The sequence below is a fragment of the Narcine bancroftii genome, chromosome 1, assembly GCF_036971445.1.
Source record: "Narcine bancroftii isolate sNarBan1 chromosome 1, sNarBan1.hap1, whole genome shotgun sequence".
NCBI classification, from domain to species: domain Eukaryota; kingdom Metazoa; phylum Chordata; class Chondrichthyes; order Torpediniformes; family Narcinidae; genus Narcine; species Narcine bancroftii.
In genome coordinates, this window is record NC_091469.1 from 205,845,276 (window position 1) to 205,870,970 (window position 25,695).

The 25,695-nt window shown below is 38.3% G+C and overlaps 1 protein-coding gene across 3 annotated transcripts in view; it reads right to left on the minus strand.

Annotated features, from left to right (window-relative positions):
- Positions 1-25,695, minus strand: part of rbm18 (RNA binding motif protein 18) — a 46,765-nt gene that overhangs the window by 11,520 nt on the left and 9,550 nt on the right. For 2 of the 3 annotated variants that reach the window (XM_069889189.1, XM_069889180.1), the window contains exon 3: positions 4,398-4,524. In XM_069889189.1, coding sequence (XP_069745290.1) covers positions 4,398-4,524 — 127 coding nt within the window. Of the gene's footprint in view, positions 1-4,397; positions 4,525-5,713; positions 5,797-25,695 lie in introns of those variants that run through there. The other variant, XM_069889199.1, reaches the window with a different exon arrangement.

Consider the following 25,695-nt stretch of genomic DNA (forward strand, 5'->3'; position numbering starts at 1 on the left):
TTTTCACTGTAGGAATTGCATGTGTAGCAATGGTATGGTCATTCCATTATACAAGTCTCTTCAGTTAGGAGCTGCTCAGACAACACTTACAAGCCACTTGAGATTCAATCACTATTACGATGTCATCTTAACCCCTTAATTGTTACAGGCTGGATCCACTCTAGGCCAGATATGCAACACTCCATCTGAACAGTTGTTTTAAGTATATTACATCTAGATGGTGAACAATATTAAAACTAAGTTTGAAAAGGATCATAAATGCTGACTTCATGTTAAATTAATGGCATAAAAGTTAGATTCAAAGTCACAAAATTATCAGATTTCTTACAGTAAAATAGCAAGTCTTTGCATTGTAATTTTCAGAATGCATTATTTGGGTCATGAGTCCACAAGAAAGACACACAAAGGGTAGATAAAGGCCCAGAATCTAACTGATTCCAGTTTTCCTAACTAATTAGAAATGCCAAATAAGAAAGAGATAATCCGGGAAGCTATGGCCTAGTTAATCTTACTTCAATTGTTGGTAAAATATTCATATATTACTGTTATAAATCCATTGTGGCAGATGGGTTTCCTTGCAATATCCAACTGTCGCAAAGTGGAAATTATCAGTTTTATTGTAAATAACATTAGATTATTTCTGAATGCTGAAACATTTTGAAGTGTAAAGGATCTTAAAGTAATTAAAAAAAAAATTTAAAAAAGTAGGCTGAGCCTGTATGCCCAAAACACATCAGTGCTGCAGTTCATACAGAAAACATAATACATCAGCTAACTGGTTAGAAAATTATATAGAGTATAGATGGTCCCAACAATCACAAAGAACAATGAACCAATTTGTGTAATTCTAACAGAAGGAAATGGTGCTGGGCCCATTGGTGTTTGTCATAGGCATAATAACTTGGGTGAGAATGTAAGTGGACTGATTAACAAGTTTGCGGACGACATAATAATTGGTGCAGTAGTTGATTGCGAAGAAGTTTGTGAAAGGATATCAAGGGACACAGGTCAGTTGGAAAGTTGGGCAGAGTGCAGGCAGATGGAGTTTAATCAAGATAAGGCAACTTAGGATGTCAAATACAAACAGGATTATATTAAGTAAATGGCAGGGACCTCTGAAGTGTTGAGGTACAAAGAGATCTTGTGGTGCAAATTCAGAGCACCCTAAAAATGGTGACTTTGGTGGACAGGATAGTTGTGCTTCCTGCCTTCCTAAACTGAGGCATTGAGCATGAGAGTTGGAACTTCATGTTGCAGATGTACAAACGTCAGTCAAGATCGAGTATCCTCACCATGGAAAGGATGCAATAGCAATGGAGAGAGCAGATAAATTTACCGGGTTGGTGCTTGGAATGGAGTACTTTATTCTGAAGAAATAAAGTATTTTTCCTAGGGTGGAGTCTAAAATTAGAGGGCACAAGTTTAAGGAGAGCAAGTGAAACTTGAAGAGATCTGTGGGATAAGTTCAAGTGAACAAGATAATAAAGGAAGTGGTAAAGGGAGATATGACAGAATTTGGACAGCTATTTCAATAGAAATGGTATTGCTGGATATGAGGCTTGTGTGTGCAAATGGAATTAGCAGATAGGTATCACAGCTCGCATGGACAAAATGAGATCCACAACTCTAAATGGCAAACTCTAAGCTGAAACAGACTATAATTCTTATTTTCACTTAGGAAAATATCTTAAATATTTATAATCACTCATTTTCTACAAGTAGATTTGGGGTACAACAAGAGGAAGTACCCCCCCCATTTTCTTAAATCAAGATTCGTAGGGAACAGAATTCTAATTTTTAGGATTCTAAATGGAACCAAAAAACTGATCCACAGATTTCTTTATTACTGGAGAAACAGGTGGTTGTGAGAGAAGTGAGGTGGTGGGGATGGGATTCATGGAGAATGTTTACATACAAACTTTAGTTGGTTATAAACTAAAAATGTGTACATAAAAAAGTTAATCATAAACTGGCAACAAATCACCAGGGCAGACCAATGAGTCAAAAAAGTTAAGGGGCAAATGAAAGCTGGACAGATTTCTGTATAGGTAGACTGGCCTCAAAAAGTCAGATTTGATCTTGAGTAATGCCAAGAAGAAGAATGGTATTGTCTAGTTGTTGTGTGGGAGTTTGTCCCAGATACTTCATCTCACAGAATGCTGTGATCCACCTTGCAACATTAATAAATCTCTTATTTTTAATCAGGTGATGATTTTAAACACAGCAGGCTTTTGTGCCCAATCTTGCCAAAAAACAGGTTCAGAAAATATGTCAGTACACTTACAGCTAACAAGATCCATTTAAACAATATGGTCACATAAATCAACATTCAAGAGCTAGCTATCCTTCACAGCCAAAGCTGTTTTTGATTTTAAGGGTTCCCTTTCTTTGCAGGAAAATGTTAAGTGCACCTTATTAGCATGTGGGAGGAAGTGAAGTCAATAGAAAGAAAATACCTGAGGGGGAGCACCTCAGGTCATCAATTATTAAGGGTTGTACAGTTGACTGGTAAACAGAGTGGCTCAGGAGTTTTTCCTCATGTTCTTGGCAAAGGTCATCTGATCTTTATTTTCTTTTGGTGCTACTATGCTCTAATATTTGAAACTGCTTCTGGTCAATAGAGTTTTCAAACTTATACATGTTGTTTGTGAAAAAGGGAACAGCTCTCAGTGATTTTTTTAAAAATCCCCAAAGGCACTGAAAAATAAAACAACCTACTCTCTCTTTCAAACATGCGGGCCCTGAATTTTGTGTTACATCTTGTTTAACATTTTACGCAAGACAAAAATTAACATTTTACTACAACCACCTATTCAAAAAAAGTTGCACAAAAATCAGCAGGAAATTTGCTGAGTGTATTTTAAAATTGCATACATTTTGCAGAGACTAATAAATATAAAAGAAAGTCTAATCAATAGGGAATGTTATTTATAGAGGCAAGTTTAAAATACAACTTTACCAATACAAGCCTTTTCAGGAAAGTTGGGTATTTGGGCCACAACACACAACATGGACCTAGTTAATTATGTTTGAAGCTTTTTATATTTTCAAGATGAACTGACAAAGTTGATGCAGGCAAATTCTTGAAATTCTGGGAGATTAATGCAAATTGTAGGGAATGGCCAAGGTAATATAACCTGATAGGTTACACAGGAAGGTTGTCAATGTGAATAATGTGTGTGAAATGACAATTAGATTGATATGGTCATAGAATATCACACCATGGGAATAGCCCATAGGCCCAGCTTGTCCACACCAAACGACATGTCCTCCTGCTTTAGTCCCACTTGCCCACATTAGGCTCAGAACCCTTCAATTCTCTCCCATCTATGTAGTTATCAGTGTTTGTTAAAGGAAGCCAATATACTTGCCTCCATCAGTGTCTGGGAGCTCATTCCATCAGTTTCTGAGTGAAGACCTGTTCCCTCTTGTCCCTTATAAATCTCAGGCTCACCTTAGAGTTATGCCCTTGCAATCTTAGATTCCTCCATTCTAAGAAATAGTCTGTCATGCCCCACATGATTTTATAAGATCCCCTCTCAACCTCCTATACTCGAGGGAAAACCGATGTAATGTTTCCAACTTCTCACGATAACTCAACTTCTCTAATCCTGGTAACAACTTTGTAAATCTCTTTTGTATCCTTTTCAACTTTATATCCTTCCTATAACTCAGCATCCAAAACTGCACATAATGTTCCACGCATGGCCTCACCAATGCCTTGTTCAACTTCAATATGACAATCCAACACTTGTATTCAATGACTGATGAAGGGAAGCATTCCAAACACACACTTCACTATTCTGTCCACCTGTGCTGCCATTTTTAAAGAGCAATGCAGCTGCACCCCCAGGTGCCTCTACTCTTGCACTCCTCAGTATTCCAGTGTTATCAGAGCAAGTTCTTCCCTGGTTCAATTTACTCTAAATTGAACTGCATCTGCCATTCCTTAGCCCAGCTCCTCATCGGTCCAGATCCTGTTGCAAACTCAGGTAACATACACTGTCCACCATAGCACACATTTTATGTGATCAGCAGATGTAGTCACCTTGCCACATCATCCAAAAGACAGGATAAAGAAAAAATCCTGGAGAACTGTCATTAAAATCACACTGTAAAAAGTATGGATCAACAATTATTCCATAAGCCTTTGGTATTCACTTAAAGCAGGCACATGAGAGCACTGTTGATCCCTCATTATATTTAAGAGAAGCAATGCTTGGAGTCTTGGAAGGTGGGGTAGTTTCACAAAACATTAGTACAGCCAAGTTCTACATCCAGTTAAAATAGCATTATCAACAAGAAGTTAATTCTAAATACAAACAATTTGGGCAATGAATTTAAAACCATTCTCCAAAGTTTTAGCACTTCTAAACAATACCTCTGAAGACACCCACCTCCTTAGTCTCAAAATTGACGAAACAGTAGCCTCTAGGCTGTCCTTCAAGCGGACCCGATTTGTGAAATAGAAAGTCAAACTGCTTCACTTTTCCAAACTTCTGAAGCAGCTTTAGAAGATTATACCTGTAAAGATAGAGCTGTTCATTAATATACTGCTGGCTTGGAAAAAAATATTACCACAGCAGAGAAAAAAAAATATGTGCCTTCACATAATTTCTCTAAACTCGCATATTATTTCATCCAAACAGACAACTCTTGTGGCTTGACAATGTCGATGCAGGGATGATGTTTACCCCAGCTGGAGAACCATGATTTCAAAATAGGAACTCAAGCCATTTAGGAATGAGATGGGAGATTATTTTTCACCTGGAAGGCAACGCATTTTGAAATTTTCTACCAAGAGGGCTGTGGAAGCACAGTTACTGATGATATTCAAAATTGATCTTTGGACAATAATGCAATCAAGAGATAGTGAGGAAAATGACACAGAAGCAAGAGATTTGCCATGATCTTATGAATGAAAGATCAGGCAAAGGTGCTAAATTGCCCAGCCCTGCTTCAGTTCATTGCATTGTTTTCATACATTTTGGTCTGATTTGCAAATTAAAGGAGGCGATTTTATTTGTTTTTGGCCAAAGGATTTATTCAGGCTGGGTGAAGTTTTTTTAATCCCAACTGGATAGGAATGTGCACAGATGATAGCGAAGTAGGGAAGTAGATACATTTTGGACTTTGAAATTAATTTCCTGTTAGTGGATTGGGAGTAAAGTGATCAACAGATACTCTTACAGAACACCTTTCTGGATTTTGCCTCATTCTGAACCTAAATAGTGGGTTTTTCAATGAAAACACTCCATACTTTTTAGTAGAAGTTTAGAGTTCAGGATATTTCAATTTAAGACTAATCTGTTCATTTTTGTTGCTTCAACTATTTCTCAACTACCAGGGAAACATACCACTGTTTACAGAATTATGAAGATTTATAAAAGGATATATATTTATATATAGGAAGTCTCTCTATGCAAACTATCTGCATGGACCTGTCAAGTCTAAATCCACTTCTCAATCAGTGACTGATAAATTACAACATAAAACAAGATAATAAATTGGTAATAAATGGTGAAAAAGGTGTAATATTTGACCTTGGGAAATAGTATGGCAACCCCAGTTCCTAAAGACTGATGTTATCCTTTCCATTAATAGTTTGACAAAAAGAAACAAGACAATTATAATGTATGAACCAACCTAAGGCAGACTCTTACCAATATCTTTTAGAAAGAATGTTCAAAATATTTTTGATGCAGCTACTCACTTCAGGTCCATTCTTGTGTTTCCTGGACACAGTCAACAACAACAATGTATTCAACAGCTGCAAGGGCAGCCTGTCAATCACACAAGCCACTTCCATCTGATTCTCTGCCAGGTTTTAAAAGCATTTCTCAGCTTTGAACTGTAAAAAGCTATTGTGGTAAATGTTTGTTCAGCCTTAACATGGTAACTTTCTATCACTTTTATTGTCACAATGCAAAAACTTTAACTAGATACTGACTGTAGGTCAAAGAAGCCTTTCATTTAATTCACCCCTGATTTTATTCTGGCTGATGTGACTTTATTGATAGACCAATTACAAATAAAAATTTCAACCAAAATAATTTTACCCAAGTTTTCTCCTTCTGACACTCAAATAATATTCTTTTGATTAGAACTGATCCATGCTAACTAACCCAAATTAAAGAGTCTAATGTATCTGTTGCATGACATTGCTTTGGTGAATAGATTAACAGCTTCCCCCATTTTCCTCCTAGCAGTGACCTTCAAGAACAGAGGTCCTCACCTTTACAAACATCACCCACTGAGCCTGCAGTTTTCAGAGGGAGTCTGAGGCTTAAAAGGCTGCAAAATGCAGGCAAGGAGGTCAAGAATTCAACAGCAGACAATGATTAAGATCCACTGACTTATGATACATTTGAAATCTATAGAACAATTCTACCCATGAAATGGGAGATCAGAAAACAGAGGGAAAAATTAAAAAAGGATTGGGAAACTAACAGTAAGAGAGGAGGCAAAACAAACGTTTAACAATTAAATCAAAAGTTAGTTATCTATTTATATAGATATAGCTATTTTAACTAGATAATTATATAACACATATATATTACAAAATAATTATCAAAAATTGTTACTGTGAAGTATCCAAGACAAATGGAATTGGTAATATTGCAGTTCGTTCAAGTTATTACTGTTTCACAAACAAGGCAACCATTGAGTCATGCCCATTCAAAAAAATCTATTTAAATTCACACCTCAGCTACCCTGAATCACAGGTATAGCTCTCCATCAACTACAATCACAGGTTTTATACCCATTTTCTGATTATAGTTCTCAAACATCAGATTGTTTTCTATTAAAATATTCCACCTTGAAAAAGCTGGTGCTTGGAAACTCTTGGAATCATTTAAAAGAACTGAGCACAACATTGAAGGGCCTTCAGAAAATATTTAAATTAAGAATGATGTTTGTCATTGGTAACTCTCCCACGTTTAGAGAACATTCTTGCATTGCCCTGACTGAGGGTACCCACTGAACCACAACCAGCACCCTGAAACACATCGAAGTAAGCTTTGTAAAGCTCAGGACAGCAGTTGGCCATCTCGTCATAATGAATGCCCCCACCTCCTCTGGCTGCTCATCCCAGACACCAACTACTCCTTGTGTATAAACTTTACCCCTCAGATCCCCTTTAAATTTCAGAGCATCTAGTTTATGTAAAATGCTCCTTGGTTTGAAATGTTTTAGAACAACCGAAAGACATAAAAAGTATATTAGGATGTTAGAAGTTCTCTGGATTACAGATTATTTTGCAGAAATTTTCAATTAATCTAGTGTAAGAAATATTGTCATGTGCATGGATTCTTTGGCAAAAAAATGTCATTGGCATGCATAAAATGTAAAAAGGAAAGCAAATACAAAGATACCAAAGAATGGTATTCACTTGAATCAGGTTTAAAATCTGGATCTATTTACTTTGAAAGTTGATGAGAATGAGGTACAGTAAAATTCCAGTTATCCAGAATTCAAGCAACTGGCAATAAAAAAAATGGAAATAAATATTAAACATTTGTAAATAAATAAAAAATAAAAGTTTAAAATTGTAAAAGAAAATGTTCTCAGAAGCAACACACAAAGATGGGAGCAAACATTCAGCTAGCGGAGCGCCCCAGTTGTGGCCTCCTCGCAGCAGCTGTGTGAATAAAGTTGTATTTGAATAAAGTGGCATCGCCCAGGATGAAGAGCCAGCTGATGCTGCTCGCCGCTGGGCCAACTCAAAATGTCTCCCTATTCCTGCTTAGTAAGTGTTTATCTTTATTTGTATATTATTAAGCATATTAGCAAGGCTTTATCTGTAAACTTGGGGGTGGGAGCTAATTATGACAGCAGTATGTTTAGTGTAGTGGTAAGTGCAATGCTGTTACAGCACCAACAACTGGGGTTGTAATTTATATTTAAATTTTGTAAGGTACGGGAATTACCTGATTAAAGTAATTAGATTTAGATTTCAGATTTATTTTGAGTACATAAATGACATCACAAATAACTGTGATTTTTTTTCTTGTGGAAAAAGCTGATTTACCACATATTGGTAATGCAAAAAAAAACCTGTACACACATAAACAAATAAAGAATTGGAACAGGTAACAAAATGTAAACAATCTGACTGTGCAACACGGAGGGTATAAAATCATCAATAAAGTGCATAATTAAGAGTCCTTAAATGAGTCCCTGATTGAGTTGTTGAGGAGTCTGATGATGGAGGGGTAGCAGCTGTTCCTGAATCTGGTGGTGCGAGTCGTGTGGCACCTATATCTCTTGTAGCAGCGAGAACAGAGCGTGTGCTGGGAGGTGTGGATCCTCGATGATTGCTGCTGCTCTCCAACACCAAGAATTCCCTGTAGACATTCTCGATGTTGAGGAGGTTTTTGCTTGTGATGCCCTGGGCTGTATCCACTACCTTTTGGAGGGCTTTACACTCAGGGGTATTGGTGTCCCCACACCAGAATTTGATGCAGCCGGTTAGCACAGTTTCCACTGCACATCTGTAGAAATTTGTCAGGGTTTCTAATGTCATACCAAACTGCCGCAAACTCCTGAGGACTCCAATACTGATTTTTTTTTCAAATTACATTTTGCATTGTCTTTTAAACTGTTTATTCTTAATGCGGGTGTGTTAATTAGGCATTGTAAGAGTGATTCTCAGGCAACTGGAAAATTTGCGTATATGGCATCTGCAATCCCCATACTTGCAAGAGACTGGAGTTTTTACTGTATATAAATAACAGGTAGACTGATTTAATTATGTAAATACTTCAGTTCCTGACAAAAATTATTCATCTATTTGCTGATCAATGAAGTGCTGTATGAACTTCAGAGGACTCATTTTGACTGTTAATTACTCAAGAAACTACTGACCGATTCAGGCAATAAACTCGGAACTTTGCAAAATTGCAATTCTGGATTGGATGGAACAATAGATTTTGTTCATTGGTAAAGCATGCAGTGTGGATAGCATTCACAATTAATAAATTCTCAGCTACCCACAGAACAGTGGCCATGCACTTTACTGCCAGCCAAGTTTGTCTTCTACTTCCTGACAATTGATGTGAACGTGAGTCACAACAGCAGGCCTCCCCAATTCTCTTCTCTTTCCTCTTCCTCTGGCTTTCCGGCTGGCATTGCTACAACTATTCAAAAATCTTTGCCGTGAGAGTCAAGGCTTCTTTCAAAACAATAATATCCCAAACACCAAAAGCAATAAAACAGCAGTCAACCACATATGCTAAGTCAATCACCACCAGTGATTGTTCCCCAAGGAACAATGTTAGTTTATTCTGACGTCGCCCAGTTACATCTTACTGGAGTTTGATGTACATGATATCCAAAATATTTAACTGTAACTTTATTAGTTTCCATCAGTATTAATATTGATACAATTAAAAAAAAACAATTTATTTTGAAAATTACAATTCTGTTAAAAGTAAAGCAAGCACTTGCATTACTGGTTCATTAAGAGGGTAGATGGAGATACAAAATGTATAAAAATTAATTGCTCCTAGTTGGCTTTAACGAGATGTTTAACGTATTGATATCTCCACTCAATACATTACCAAGATCATAGCGGTATCAACATTTTAGGAACACACCTCAGATTTCCCAGACTGAGGAGTGCAGCACCAGTGGTGAAGACTGCAAGTATGGTCGAAGGAGGTGGAAGGACTGCTTTGAATGGGTGAACTGGAGCACATTCAAGGACTCCTCCTCAGACCTGAATGAACGTGAGGCTGTCACCGACTTCATCAAGACCTGCGTTGTTGAGTGTGTGCCCACGTACATATAATCGGGAGTTCCCTAACCTGAAGCTGTGGATGAATCAAGATTCGCAACCTACTGAGGGCGAGATCGAAGGCATTTAAGGCCAGTGATACAGATATCTAAAGGAAGTCCAGGTACGACCTATGGAAGGCTGCCCAGCAGCAGAGGCAAGTTTTTTTATTTTTTTTTTAATTTGAGTATTTTATTTCTGGTTTTCAAAGACTCATTCAGACAATACACATTCTTTCAACACTTATGTAAAGCAGAGTCTGCTTTCCCCCTCCCCTTCATGCTCCAATACAACCAAGAATCTTTGGCTTGGCTTCGCGGACGAAGATTTATGGAGGGGGTAAAAGTCCACATCAGCTGCAGGCTCGTTTGTGGCTGACAAGTCCGATGCGGGACAGGCAGACACGGTTGCAGCGGCTGCAGGGGAAAATTGGTTGGTTGGGGTTGGGTGTTGGGTTTTTCCTCCTTTGCCTTTTGTCAGTGAGGTGGGCTCTGCAGTCTTCTTCAAAGGAGGTTGCTGCCCGCCAAACTGTGAAGCGCCAAGATGCACGGTTTGAGGCGATATCAGCCCACTGGCGGTGGTCAATGTGGCAGGCACCAAGAGATTTCTTTAGGCAGTCCTTGTACCTTTTCTTTGGTGCACCTCTGTCACGGTGGCCAGTGGAGAGCTCGCCATATAACACGATCTTGGGAAGGCGATGGTCCTCCATTCTGGAGACGTGACCCATCCAGCGCAGCTGGATCTTCAGCAGCGTGGACTCGATGCTGTCGACCTCTGCCATCTCGAGTACTTCGACGTTAGGGATGAAAGCGCTCCAATGGATGTTGAGGATGGAGCGGAGACAACGCTGGTGGAAGCGTTCTAGGAGCCGTAGGTGATGCCGGTAGAGGACCCATGATTCGGAGCCGAACAGGAGTGTGGGTATGACAACGGCTCTGTATACGCTTATCTTTGTGAGGTTTTTCAGTTGGTTGTTTTTCCAGACTCTTTTGTGTAGTCTTCCAAAGGCGCTATTTGCCTTGGCGAGTCTGTTGTCTATCTCATTGTCGATCCTTGCATCTGATGAAATGGTGCAGCCGAGATAGATAAACTGGTTGACCGTTTTGAGTTTTGTGTGCCCGATGGAGATGTGGGGGGGCTGGTAGTCATGGTGGGGAGCTGGCTGATGGAGGACCTCAGTTTTCTTCAGGCTGACTTCCAGGCCAAACATTTTGGCAGTTTCCGCAAAGCAGGATGTCAAGCGCTGAAGAATAAAGTTATATAAATTGTACAAATACAAAACAAATACTGTTGAGGTTAACGACCTTTGCGAAAAACTGAAAAACCCCAGGTACTTAAATAAAAAAGGGATAAGGGACAAAAAAAACAAGAGCACGTCGTCTGCACCATGCCCCACTTCTTTGATCCCAATTGTTTCTCTATTGGGACGGATTGTTTCATTTCCTTTATTCCAAAGGTGTGAAATTATATCTGTGCTTCAGTTAAGGTTGCCGCACTCTAATGAATGGGTCACATTTCCTCCTTAAATTGTACATGATTTTCTTTAGGGGAATGCAACTCTGCATTCCATCATGTAATAAAGAACAACTCCGATTATCTGAAATCAAATTCTACAAAATCTTTATTTATTCAAAATTTAAATTTTTTTAAAGATAAACGAGGATATCCAAACTAAACCATAAATCATCATTTATCCAAACTGACCAGGGACTTCAGGCTGCTGGTGGCAGTGTGGCCTCGATGGGGAGGCGTTTGTGATCAGCAGTGGCCAGCATTTTTTTTTGTGAGATTTAAACATTATTTTTAATGTTTAAAAAGCCTTCCCTTGTTGTTTGTTGTATTTTAAACACTGTTACAAGTGATTTGCTTTTGGTACTGGGCTGTTTTTAAAAAACGACCAGTTCTCCAAAAAACATGTTTATCTGACATAGGCCTGGTCCCAACCATTTTAGATAATCAGAGTTGTTCTGTGCTTAGTTGGGAGTCAAGAGTTCCACGCAATACACTTCCTGGCTACTGACAAGGTGACCTTCACGGACTGAATTTGGTATTTGGACAGTCTAAAACCCATGTCCCCAATGTCTCCTAGAAGGTACACTTCTGGATCCTGTGGAAAATCCACCTTTGTAATTTTTACAGAATGTCCCCCTGGTCCTCCCAGAAGGATTTCACCTTTGTACATAGCCAGGTTGAGTGGATAAAGGTTCCAATCTTCACACCACACTTAAAGCACATTTCCGAGATGTCTGATTTAGATTTATGTAGTTTTTGTGGTGTGAGGTACCATTGATGCAGGAAATTGTATTGCACCACCCTTACCTGGCATTAATAACTGCTGTCATGTTGTCCAGACGCAGATCTGACCAGCACCACTCGTGGATTATTGTGCCCAAGTCCGAATGCAAAGAGGCAATACTGAGGGAAGCTAGAGACAGAGTCAGATACTCACCATCTATGACAGGGATTACAACCCAAAAGAAGAGGTTGGAACCAATAAATGGCTGTGTTGTTTCACTACACTTTTTGCTCACTTTGAGAAGGAGAACTCAACGGCATCTACAAAAATCCCCCTAGAGGCTGATGACCCTGTGATATCTTTTTATAATTGATGTCATACTATCCATACACTAATCTGAACAGTTTCTTTGAGATTATTACCTGTATCAACTGTATCTATGTTTTAGTTGTTTGAAGGACAGAGTTCCTTCTGTGTAACAGTCTTTAATATACAATATCTTATTCTTTTGTCATACTATGAATCCAATATTCTATTGCCTAAGTTCATAGGCAATAACACACTTTTACACAATGGAGTTTTTATTGAAATCCCTACTTTTCTTTCGTCTACATTCATTAATTTCCTGCCATGTTCTGATCATATGTATTAAAATATTGGATTATGTCATTTTTTAGCGATTTGACACTCCATTTATAGTTAAAAATCCTTTGCTTCCCCCTCCTTGAGTACATTTTCATTTGAATATTTGAATCCAAGGTTTGGGGGGTGGGGGGGGGGGTGCTGTCTTGAACAAAGAAGGCTGCAAGAAATCTAGCATGTGCAGCTGGGTAGTGTTTTTTAAGTTCCAGAAGTCTAAGTCCTCCAGCCCATTGTTCCATATTAGTTTTTCCAATGCAATACTTGGTACCTTGTTATTCCATAGGAACTCCCCAATGTGATTATTTAATAATTTAAATAAATTTTTAGGTAAGGGAATAGGCAGTGGTTGAAAAATATATTATAGTCTTGGCATTACTTTTATTTTGATGCAATTAACCCTTCCCACTAAAGTAATCAGTAAATCTCTCCATTTCTACAGGTCTTTTTCTATCTTCCTCAAAAGAAGAACATAATTTTGTTGATACAGATTCTGTAGATTATTGTCATTTGCTATTCCAAGATATTTTATTTCATCTGGCTTCCATTTAAATTTATTTCCTTTTTGATATCTTTTGCAATCTAAATCTGTCAATGGCATTATCTCGCTTTTGTCCATATTTTTTTTCTAGCCAGATACTCTTACATATTTTTCGAATGTTCCATGTAATTTTTCCAAAGATTTAACCAGGTCTGATAAGTACATGTCATCAACAAATAGACTAATTTTGTGTTCTTCTTGTCCAAGTTCAAAGCCCTTTATATCTGGATCCCCTCTTATTATCTCTGCTAGTGGTTCAATCGCTAGTATAAAAAGCGCGGGGACAGGGGGCATCCCTGTCTACTTGATCTACTCAAGGGAAATGCCACTGAAATCTGGCTATTGGTTATAATTTTAGCTTGTGGTTGATGATATAAAGTTTTTTTTTTAAATATACAGTTTACAAATGTTCTGCCTATGCCAAATTTTTCCATTGTTTTAAATAGAAAGTACCATTCCAAATGGTCAAATGCTTTTTCTGCATCCAGAGAGAGTGTAATACTTATATTCCATTCAAATATTGACAATATATATTAAATAACCTTCCTAGACAATTTGAGGAATGTCTTCCTTTAACAAATCCTACCTGGTCTGTATGTATCAGTTTTGATATTGTCCTAATCTATCAGCATTTAACAGCAAAATTGGACTATATGACAAAGTTTTTAATGGATCCCTATTTTTTTGGTAGTACTATAATAATAGCATTTGAGAATGATTTCAGGAGAATCTATGTCTCTACTGTTTGATCCCGAACATTCATTACTAGCGGCATTAGAAATTCTTTGAATTGTCTTTAAAACTCAGGAGGGAATCCATCCTTCCCAGGTGATTTATTACCCAGGGCTTTTTCAATTTCTTCTCTTGTAAAGGGGGTGTCTAGTTCTATCTTTTCTCTCCTAGTTTTGGAAGTTCAATATTTGACAGAAATTCTTCCATTTCATTTTCTTCTCCTAGTAATTGTGATTTGTATAATTTTGTGTAATATTGTCTAAAGATATCATTAATTTCATTTTGTTAATATGTTAAGATATCTGTCTCTGTTTTTTTGGGTTTATTATTCTTAATGACTCCTCTGTTTTAACTTACCAAGACTTTATATGGAATTTGCCTAACTCATAATATTTTTTGTTTAGTTTTTAATATAGCCTTTTCTGTTCTATATGTTTGTAATGTATTGCATCTTAGTTTTTATATTCTCTAGTAGTCTGTATTCTTCTGGTAGTCCTGTCCTTGGGATATTTTTTTCTAATTCTGTTATATCTTTCTCCAAACTGTTTACTTCTGCCATATATTCTCTCAAGGTTTTTTGGTATAGGATATAATTTGTCCCTTCTGGCATGCTTTTTATTTTTAGTGGATGGCTGGTTTGTTTTACAAAATATTTCTATGTCTCTTAATAAACTCACAGAAGTCTGTTCTTTTGAGTAATGTGGCACTGAGATGCCATCTGTATACATTTTCTTGCTTTTTCCATTATTACAATAGTTAATGTTTGTGGTGAGTGGTCTGATAAAAGCCTTGCTAGGTTTTCTGTTTTTAATCATTCTACTTTATAGCTGGACAGACATTATAAATAAATCAATTCTTGTTTATGAATTACATACCCTTGAGTAAAAGGAATAGTCTCTCTCTCTCTGTGGGATTTAATTGCCTTCATAAGTTGATAAGAATGAGATCCTTCACATATGAAATTGTGGATTTTGCTGCTTTCAACTTCACTACTGTTCTTGCAGATTTATCTAATATTGGGTCCAAGCAAAAGTTAAAATGTCCTCCATTTGTCTTCCCTCTGCTATTTTTAAGAAGATTTCCTTCAAAGACTTCATCATCATTATTTGGGGCATATATATTCATAAATGTACATGCTTCTCCATATATTTTTACACTGTGTCATTACATACCTTCCGGCCCAGTCAACTGATGTGCCTTCTATTAATACTGGTGTATTTTTATTAATTAGAATTGCTACTCCTCTTGCCTTTGAACCAAAAGAAGACAATATTATTTGTCCATCTTCTTTTCAATTTATCATGTTCCAATTTAGTAAGATGCATTTCCTGCAGAAAGATTATATCTACTTATAATTTCTTTAAGTATGCCAAGACCCTTTTCCATTTCATCATCCTGTTAACATTAAGACTAATAAACTTTAGTGTTTTATCCATGTCATTTTTCAAACAAATATTGTATGACAATAAAATCTTTCCGACTTTTTAAATAATACTGCAGCATTTCCCTTGGGAGCAACATTTCCATTTCCCTTGGGAGCAACATTTCCATTTCTCCTTTAAAAAACACACACAGCACTCGGATGGTGATTAAAGCAGTAAAATGCAGAAGCTGGTGGAAAAAGACCCATGGAATTTTCCAAAATAGAAGAACCCCTCCCTTTAGTGCCACTTTTTTTAAAAAACACTCCTCTCCTGGCTCCATTCCCCACCCCCTTAGATCAGAGACCCCATCCCACCACTTTTCTTTCCTCTTTTTTTTTCTCTCCAGAGCTCTCCATGTATATTAGTGATGTTTTTCCTCTTAGGAGTAAAAATAAGACAGCTCAATTCTACAAGATAGAAAAAAAGACATTTTTCAGTTAGTCCAGCTTTAAAATTGGTCTTTTCAATCTTATCTGGCAGCTTTATTCTTTTCACAGGTTTCACTTCTTCCATATTTTTGAAAGTTCTACAATGACCTTCTGAGACATTGACCCTCAGAGTTGCTGGATAAGTCATTGAGTATTTTAAGTTTTTGGATCACAGTTGTCCCTCACTTCAAATTTTTTTCTTTGTTTGACCAAGGCAGGGGTAAAGTCCTGGACTTTTCCATTGTCCACCATTACTGGGCCATTGTTATTTTTTGAATATTTGTATGCTGCTCCCAAGATCGCGTCGTGGTCGTTGATCTCTGGTTCTTCTGGGTCAGGGGGTCTGGTGTGCCCTTTCAATTTGCAGTTCTGTATTTAGCTTGTTTTGCCCCAGCATTTGAGATCCATGTTTCAAAAAAAAAAACTCACCAGGTCTTTCTCCTCGATTCCTTTCTCAGTCCAATAATTTTTTCATTATTATGTCTGCTGAAATTTTCCATCAGGTTGATCTTGTCCATCATTCCTTTTCTGTCTGTATTCTATGTTTTTGCTTTTTCTTCCAGTCTTTAGCCGGTCTTTTGTTCTGTCCAGCTCAGCCTCCACTTGCGTCATTCGTTCCACTAAGTCATCCACGCTTTCTTTAATTTCCAATATCATTACTGATGTCTCTTATCGCTGATTCAATGATCATGATGCCCAGGCATAAAATTTCTATCTTGTTCAAGATATTAACTATTGGCTATATCTTGGGCTGACCCCCCACCCCCCCATCCTGACCCCCCACCCCCCCATCCTGACCCCCCACCCCCCCATCCTGACCCCCCACCCCCCCCATCCTGACCCCCCACCCCCCCATCCTGAACCCCCACCCCCCCATCCTGAACCCCCACCCCCCCATCCTGAACCCCCACCCCCCCATCCTGAACCCCCACCCCCCCATCCTGTCCCAAGGCCCCTTCTATGCCACTCCTCATCAAGCTTTCTCTCAATGTTCCTGGCTGAGCTGCTGTTCCTTCAGTTTTTGTTTTTGGGTGCCTTGGTCATTTAGTACTAGGTTTATCCATTTTTGATGATGAAATTCTGATTTTTGAACTTTCAAATTGTTTTTTTAATACTTTTCCTGGAGAGCTATTTCAGAACATGTCTGCTCAGATTCTCCCCCACCCCTCCATGATATCTTTCTAAGGCTGACGTTAGAACATGATGCAAGAGGGTCCTTGCAAAGTGTCAGGACCCGATGGCATACCTGGCAGAGTACTAAACATCGATGCTAACAGACGCTAAGGAGGCAATGAGTTATGTTAAAAACTTGCCATCCTCTTGGGATTAAATGTAAATATAAATGGGGAAGAAATTAATGGAATGATGGGCTGTTTATATTGTAGATGAATTATATTGATGAATATAGAGGGATATGTTTTTAAAAACATGAATGTTAAAATTAATATGGGAAGGGGGGGGGAAACAGTAGGAGGTAGATGGGTGCAATGGGCACACTCCATAATAGTGGGGGTGTTGGTGCTAGTTTAGTGGAAATGGGTGCCAGGAAGGGAAGGGGGAGCTTAAGAGAAAGAAGAAGGGTATCTGGGGGAAATTCCTTGTTTTTTTTTCTTTGTCTGATTTGTTGGTTTTAGTTCTTTTTAGTATGTTTAGATTTTATTTGGAGTGTGGCCATCTGTGTCTGAGACCCATGGATGATAGGATGGACAGAAGTATTATGGGAGATGGAAGAGGAGGAAAATAATGAAGACACAGGAGACCCAACTCACAAATTAAGAACACAAAAAGTTAAAAAGGGGGTGGGGTTGGCCAAGTGGTGATGTCCTCATTCAATTCCAGAGCCAGGGGAGTGGCTATCCTCATAGGTAAAAATGTTCTGCTGGTGGTCCAGAGTGTGGTTGCTGACCCGGCTGGGAGATTTGTGATGATCTATTGTCATATATTCTCCAAATCATGGATATGTATGAATAGATATGCCCCTAATTTTGATAATGAACAATTCATACAAGATATACTTCTGAAGGTAACAGAGGGGTGTGAAAATATTTTAATTGGAGCGAATTTTAACTTTTTTCTGGATCCGGTCATGGACAAGTCAGCAAGGAAAGTAACAAGCGCCAGAGCAGATACATCTATTCTGGTCTTTATAAAAGAGCTAAATTTAATACATGTCTGGAGAAGGCAGAATATGAGAGAGGGATTACTCCTTTTACTTGAGACAACACTATTCCTACACCAGAATTGGTTTATTTTTGGCATCAGCCCAATTGGAGGGTAGGATAATGGAGATTCAGTACATGGCTCATTTACTGTCTGACCATTCACCCTCGACTCTATCCATCATGATGCCAGATAAGCAGGCCACAGCATAAAGATGGCACCTTAACTTGTTGCCGTTGAGAAAACGGAATTTTGTAGCTTCATTAGAGCTCAGATAGATTTGTTCTGTGAGACGAACTGTCCCTCTGTTACCAAGTTTCCTACTATGGGACACACTAAAGGCTTATTTAAGGGGCCAGAAAATTGAAAATACCAAGGGTATCAAAAAGGGATACCCTTTGATAGAGATAAACAACCTGGAACAGGAAATAACCCAATTGTAAAAAGAATGATCTGGTTCTGAGGAAAAATACAGGAATTTGATGAACAAAAAGCTCAAATGCAATACAATGCAAATGTACAAGATAGAAAAGATGATTTTAAAATCTAGACAACATTATTACAAGCTGGGGGAAAGGGCCCATAAAATCTGGTCTTGGCAGGTGAGGCAGAAGAGGTCTCAAGAACAAACAGGGGGAGGCAAGAGTTCACATAAACCAAAGGAGATAAATGAAACATTTAGAAAGTTTTATAAAGAACTGTATAAATCAAAATCAGTGGGGGATTCAGTTAAAATAGATTATTTCTTGCTTACATTGGAATTACCAAATTCGGACTAGGATGAACAAGAGGGACTGAGTGCTCCCTTCTCTGGAGAGGAGATGGAGAAAGCTTTGGGATCATTGCAGACCAACAAATCACCGGGGGAGGATGGGTTCACTGCTGAATTTTATAAAGAGTTCAATGACCTCTTAATCCCCTTCTTTTGAAGGTGGTAGTAGATCAGGCAGCAGAAACATGTATTTTCCTGGATTCTCAACAGCAATTATTATGATGATCCCAAAAAGAATAGGGATCCACTGAATACGTCCTCCTAAAGGCACATTTCATTATTGAATGCAGTTTATAAAATTACAGCAGAAGCATTGGTCATTAGATTGGTGCAATATTTGCCGAAGTTGACATATCCAGGCCAAGCTACATTTGTACAAAAAAGTCAATCAGCAGAAAACACATGTAGATTGCTCAATATATTGCATCTGGCAATCGGGGATGGATCCAGGCGTGAACGTGACTTTGGATGCAAAGAAGGCCTTCGACAGACTGGTGTGGGACTTCCTATTCAAAGTACTGGAAACATTTGGATTGGGACAACCATTTATTAATTGGGTAAAAACGCTTTACCATAAATTCCAAGATTAAATTATTAAGAATAAACAGATGTCTCAATTGTTCCTGTTGGGTAGATGCTGCACACTGTCCCCATCATTGTTTATATTAGTTATTGAATCACTGTCAGAAGCCATCTGAAGGGATCCAGAAGTTAAGGGGTTCAAAATGGGCTAGGAGGAGAACAAAAATCAATTTATTTGCAGATGATGTGCTAGTATATTTGACTGACCCGGAAGGATCATCAGCCAGGCTGCAGACCACACTAGCAGATTATGGCAAGATCTCTAGGTACAATATAAATTTGAATAAAAGTTAAATCATGGCCTTGACAAAGGGGGATTACAGACAGTACCAACAGTTGAAATGGCAACAAGAGGGCATTAAATATTTGGAGATAAAATTAGATAAGGATTTGAGTAAGTTATATAAAATCAATTATCCTCCCAGAAGATTGGGGAGGATTTGTATAGTTGGAAAACCCTGCCTATAACCTTGGTGGGCAAGGTTATTTGCATTAAAATGAAGGTGATGCCAAGATTACAATATCTATTTCAGTCCTTGCCCATTCCATTGCCCCAGGGCTTCTTTAAGATGCTCAACAGATATGTCAGGAAGTTCTTATAGAATGGTAAAGTGGTTAGAATCTCCATGGAAATATTGATTTGGGATTATAAATTGAGAAGTCTGAAATTGCCGGGATATAAAAAATATTATTGGGCGGCCATCCTAGGTACAAATTGGATTATCTTCTCCTTTGGCTTGGCTTCGCGGACGACGATTTATGGAGGGGGTAAATGTCCACGTCAGCTGCAGGCTCGTTTGTGGCTGACAAGTCCGATGCGGGACAGGCAGACACGGTTGCAGCGGTTGCAGGGGAAAATTGGTTGGTTGGGGTTGGGTGTTGGGTTTTTCCTCCTTTGCCTTTTGTCAGTGAGGTGGGCTCTGCGGTCTTCTTCAAAGGAGGTTGCTGCCCGCCAAACTGTGAGGCGCCAAGATGCACGGTTTGAAGCAATATCAGCCCACTGGCGGTGGTCAATGTGGCAGGCACCAAAGATTTCTTTAGGCAGTCCTTGTACCTTTTCTTTGGTGCACCTCTGTCACGGTGGCCAGTGGAGAGCTCGCCATATAATACGATCTTGGGAAGGCGATGGTCCTCCATTCTGGAGACGTGACCCACCCAGCGCAGCTGGATCTTCAGCAGCGTGGACTCGATGCTGTCGACCTCTGCCATCTCGAGTACTTCGACGTTAGGGATGAAAGCGCTCCAATCAATGTTGAGGATGGAGCAGAGACAACGCTGGTGGAAGCGTTCTAGGAGCCGTAGGTGATGCCGGTAGAGGACCCATGATTCGGAGCCGAACAGGAGTGTGGGTATGACAACGGCTCTGTATACGCTTATCTTTGTGAGGTTTTTCAGTTGGTTGTTTTTCCAGACTCTTTTGTGTAGTCTTCCAAAGGCGCTATTTGCCTTGGCAAGTCTGTTGTCTATCTCGTTGTCGATCCTTGCATCTGATGAAATGGTGCAGCCGAGATAGGTAAACTGGTTGACCATTTTGAGTTTTGTGTGCCCGTAAAAATGATAGCAGGAGAGTTCATATATAAAGTATATGCCCATTGGGACACAAAATTGATATCAAAGAAAACAGATAACCCCATATTAAAACATGTAATTCAAACATGGCAAAAAATAAATCAATGTATTGGAATAAATCAATATCAGAAGAGTTATGATTCGAGAACTGCTCTACGCAGATGATGCTGCCTTCATGTCTCACTCACAGCCAGAGCTGCAAGCGTTGTGCGACGCATTTGCATTCACTGAATTTGGTCTGAAAATCAGCCTGGGCAAGACAGTCGTCTTTAGCCAACAAACCCACGACACTCCATCAATTACCATCAAAGGGTCAGTGTTCGCCAACATATAGAAATTCTGCTACTTGGGCTCCACCATGACAACCAACTCACTCGACGCAGAACTGAACACACACCTGGGAAAAGCATCCACTACCTTTGGACGCCTCTGTGCCTGCGTGTGGGATAACTGCCACCTCTCCACCAACTTGAAGATCCGAGTCTACGGGGCCTGTGTGCTGAGTACTCTTCTCTACGGCTGTAAATCCTGGGTCATGTACAGATAGCAAAAACACCACCTTAACGCATTCCATTTTTGTGGCCTCAGATCCCCCTAGACTACTCATGGCACGACAGAGTCACAAACATCCAAGTTCTGGAGAAGAGAAAGTATGAACCTCTACTCAATCATTTGTGCTCTCCGCCTGCAGTGGACTGGCCACATTATCCGTATAGAACACGACTAATTGCCCAAAGATGTCCTCTATGGTGGGCTACCAGGTGCTCCCTGCCCTGTTGGCCACCCACATCTTTGCTACAAAGATGTAATCAAGCATGATCTCCAGTCATTCCATATCAACCATACTGACTGGGAGGACCTCGGAAATAAATTGCACTGCATGGTGTTACGCGATTCGCAGTGGCACATCACAATGTGCCAACAACTACAAAATGTTCTGTAAGGGCAGAAGAGCTACAAGGCACCGTGTTCATCTTCGCACGCGAAGGGATGGGCCATGATGATGATTGGAATAAAGGTGGGGATATCTCCTAAAGCACCCTTGACCCAGAATAAATTAATACCCATGACTGTGGATAATAAAATCCTGGACACCTAGAGCCGGAAGGGGATCAGGTGTATTGAGGATTGTTATGAGCAGCTTATATTATTCAAACAACTAAGAAATAAATATGATTTGTCCAATAAAACTTTCTTTTGCTATCTTCAGCTAAGATCTTTCTTAAGGGATAATTTGGGACTGACTATGGCCCTGCCTGTGTGTAGTGACATGGAGATTCTAATTCAAAAGGGAATACATGCAAATTCATCTCTTATGATGTATTTCCTGTTCCAAAGTGAGGTCCCAGTGCCGGACTTACACAAGTCAAGGGAAAGGTGGGAGATGGGCTTGGGAACGATTCATGAATGGTGCTGGTCAGACTGGTATCTGGACAGCATGATAGGAATTATTAATGCCAGGTACAGATTGGTACAATACAATTTTCTGCATCAACTGTACCTTATACCACATAAATCTAAACCAGAAATTTTGGAAATGTGCTTCAGAAGTGGTGTGGAGATTGAAACCTTTATCCACTCAACCTGGTTGTGTACAATGGTGAGATCCTTCTGGGAGGACTTGGGAGAACATTCTAAAAAAAATTACAAATTGGATTTAACACAGGATCTGGAATTGTACCTTCTGGGAAACATTATGGACAAAAATTTTAAACTGTCTAGATACCAAATTCACTTGGTGACGGTCACCTTGTCAATAGACAGGAAATGTACAGCGGTCACGTGGAAGTCCGACTCCCAATTAAACATTACACCATGGAATACGGAAATGCAAAGTTGTATTCCCCTGGAGAAAATCTCGTACAATTTAAGGAAAAAATATGATACATTCATTCGGGTATGGCAGCTTTATCTGCAACATATAGATACGCAGATATAGCTACACCCCTTCTAAATAGAAGGCAAAACCCATACTAATAGTGGAACGATTGTGAAAAATGAAGTGGGTTGTGGCGCAGATGACATGGCCTTGTTTTGCACCTCTTTCATTTTATTTTCTATTACTTTGAGTTTATATTCCTTTAAGGGTCTTGACTCTATAGATTTTTGGTTCTTTATGTTTAATTTACATTATTTCCTTGTGGTATTAGGGTATGGGAGGGAAGTGAGATGGGTGGGTGGGGAGAAAATGGACTCAATATAATATAATTGTTGAGAGAGATTGTATTGTTATTTTGGATTTGTGTGAGTCTTGGAAAATCAAAAATAAAATATATTTTTTTTTAAATCTGTGTTAATGAACCAGCTGGAGTGTTCACAGACATTTCCTATTTCTCATTGGTGCTAGTTGGTGGTCCCTACCTGCTTTTTTTTTTAAACTTTATTTATTCGTTCAAAATACAGAGAATACAAGAAAAAAAGTAAAGAGAAAAAAAGAGGACCCCCCCCCTTTCAGCCAACTCTCCTAAGGAGAGCCATACGAGAAAAAAAATAAAGAAAAATTAAGCATACATATTAAGATCTAATCAATGTAAATCAAAATATAAATATTCTGAATATAACAACCACTTATTAATAAAAAAACTATAGTTATCACGTGAAGCATGCAATTTTTTCCCATTATTAAACAATATTTCATCTCATTATGCCATCTATTAATATCAATCATATTCATATCTTTCTACGTACTAACAATACATTTTTTCGCTACAGATAATGCTAAATATACAAAAGCAAGTTGAAATTTATCTAATCCCAGACCTTTCAGAGTTTGCAAACTACCCAATAAAAATACTGTCGGATCTAAAGGTATTTTAATCTTATACAGGTATTCCAGAAACAATTGTACTTTCTTCCAAAACACACACATGACCAAACCGCATGAAAAAAAGTTCCAACAGCATTACCACATCTAAAACACAAATCTGATTCATGAAAACCATATTTTATTAGCTTTTCAGATGTAAGTATAATTAATGTAAAAAATTATAATTAATCATTGCATAACGTGCATTTATCAGTCTAGTTACACTATCATTACAAATATCTGACCAATCATCCTCGGAAAAAATAAAACCAATTTCCGCTTCCCATTTACCTTTAGATTTATCCCAACCCTTTTTATCCATACCATCCTGTAATATTTGATACATAACTGAAATATAACCCTTCTCTGGTATCTTAATAAGAAAAGTCTCAAATTTAGTCATTTCAGGTAAAATCATATCTCTACCAAACACATGCTTTATCAAGGATCGAATTTGATAATAAAGAAACAAAGAATTCTTATCAATACCATAACTGTCCCTCATCTGATCAAAAGATAAAAATTTACCTTCTTTAAAACAATCTCCCAAATTTTCCACACCGTTAAATCTCCAATATAATAAATTTCGATTATGTATTGAGAAAGAAATAAGTTGATTATTATACAGCGGAGTCAAGGCCGACAATTCACTACTAGAAACTATCATTTTCTTTTCTTTGTCCATAACTTCATTAAATGTTTTAATATAGGCACATTATGTTGCTGTAACAAATTTACATTCCATCTAAACAAAAATTGATGCATTTCAAATTCAAAAATATTTGCCATCTCAATTTTGGCCTAACTAGGGGGCCATTCCAAATCGATCAATGAACTAATAAATTTAAGTTGGGCTGCTTCATAATAATTTCGAAAATGTGGTAAACGTAGTCCCCTAGGTCATATTTCCAAGTTAATTTATTCAAGGCTACTCTTGAAAATTTACCACTCCATAAAAACTCCCTAACCATTTTATTCAAATCTCGAAAAAAAATATTATCAAGTAAATATGGAATAGATTGAAATAAATATTGTATACGTGGAAAAATATTCATCTTAATTTTATTTATTCTACCAAATAAATTAATAGGTAAATCTTTCCATTTAATCAAATCAGTTTTAATTTTTTAAATTAATGGAACATAATTTAATTCATATAAAGATTGATAATTAACATCCATGATTATACCCAAATATTTAATTCGATCCATTCATTTCAAATTAAGAATGTTTTTATAAGCTGAATAATCTCCTTCACTCACCGGTAATATTTTGCTTTTTTCCCCAATTAACTTTATATCCAGAAAGACGTCCATATTGCATCAAACACTCCTTCAAATGCAAAAGTGATTGAGCTGGATTTGTTAGATACACCAACACATCATCAGTAAATAAATTAATTTTATACTCCTCATCTAAAACTTTCGTACCCTGTATCTGTGTATTCTGTCTTATCAATTGTGCCAAGTCCCTACCTGCTTCAAAGGGCCATGAATCATCCCAGTGCCCAAGAGCAGCAAGTTGCCTCAATGACTATTGCCCAATAGCACTCACACCTACTGTGATTAACTGCTTTGAGAGGTTGGTTATGGCCAGAATAAACCCATACTTTGATCTGGATCCACTGCAATTTGCCTACCATCACAATTATTCCACAGCAGATGCAATATCACTGGTTCTCTACTCAGTTCTGGTTCATCTAAACAGCAACACATACATCTAGTTGCTCTTCATCAACTTCAGCTTAGCCTTCAACACCATCATTCCCTCACTGCTGGTCAACAAGCTTTAAAACTTGGGCCTATGCAACCCCACCCCACCCCCACCCTGCAACTGGATCCTTGACTTCCTCATTGGAAGACGACAGTCAGTACGAATTGGAAACGTCTCCGCCTTACTGACAATCAACATAGGTGCACCTCAAGGATGCATGCTTAGCCCACTGCTCTATTCAGGTTACACCAATGACTGTGTGGCTAAGCACAATTCAAATGCCAACTACAAATTTGCCGATGACACGTCAGTTAT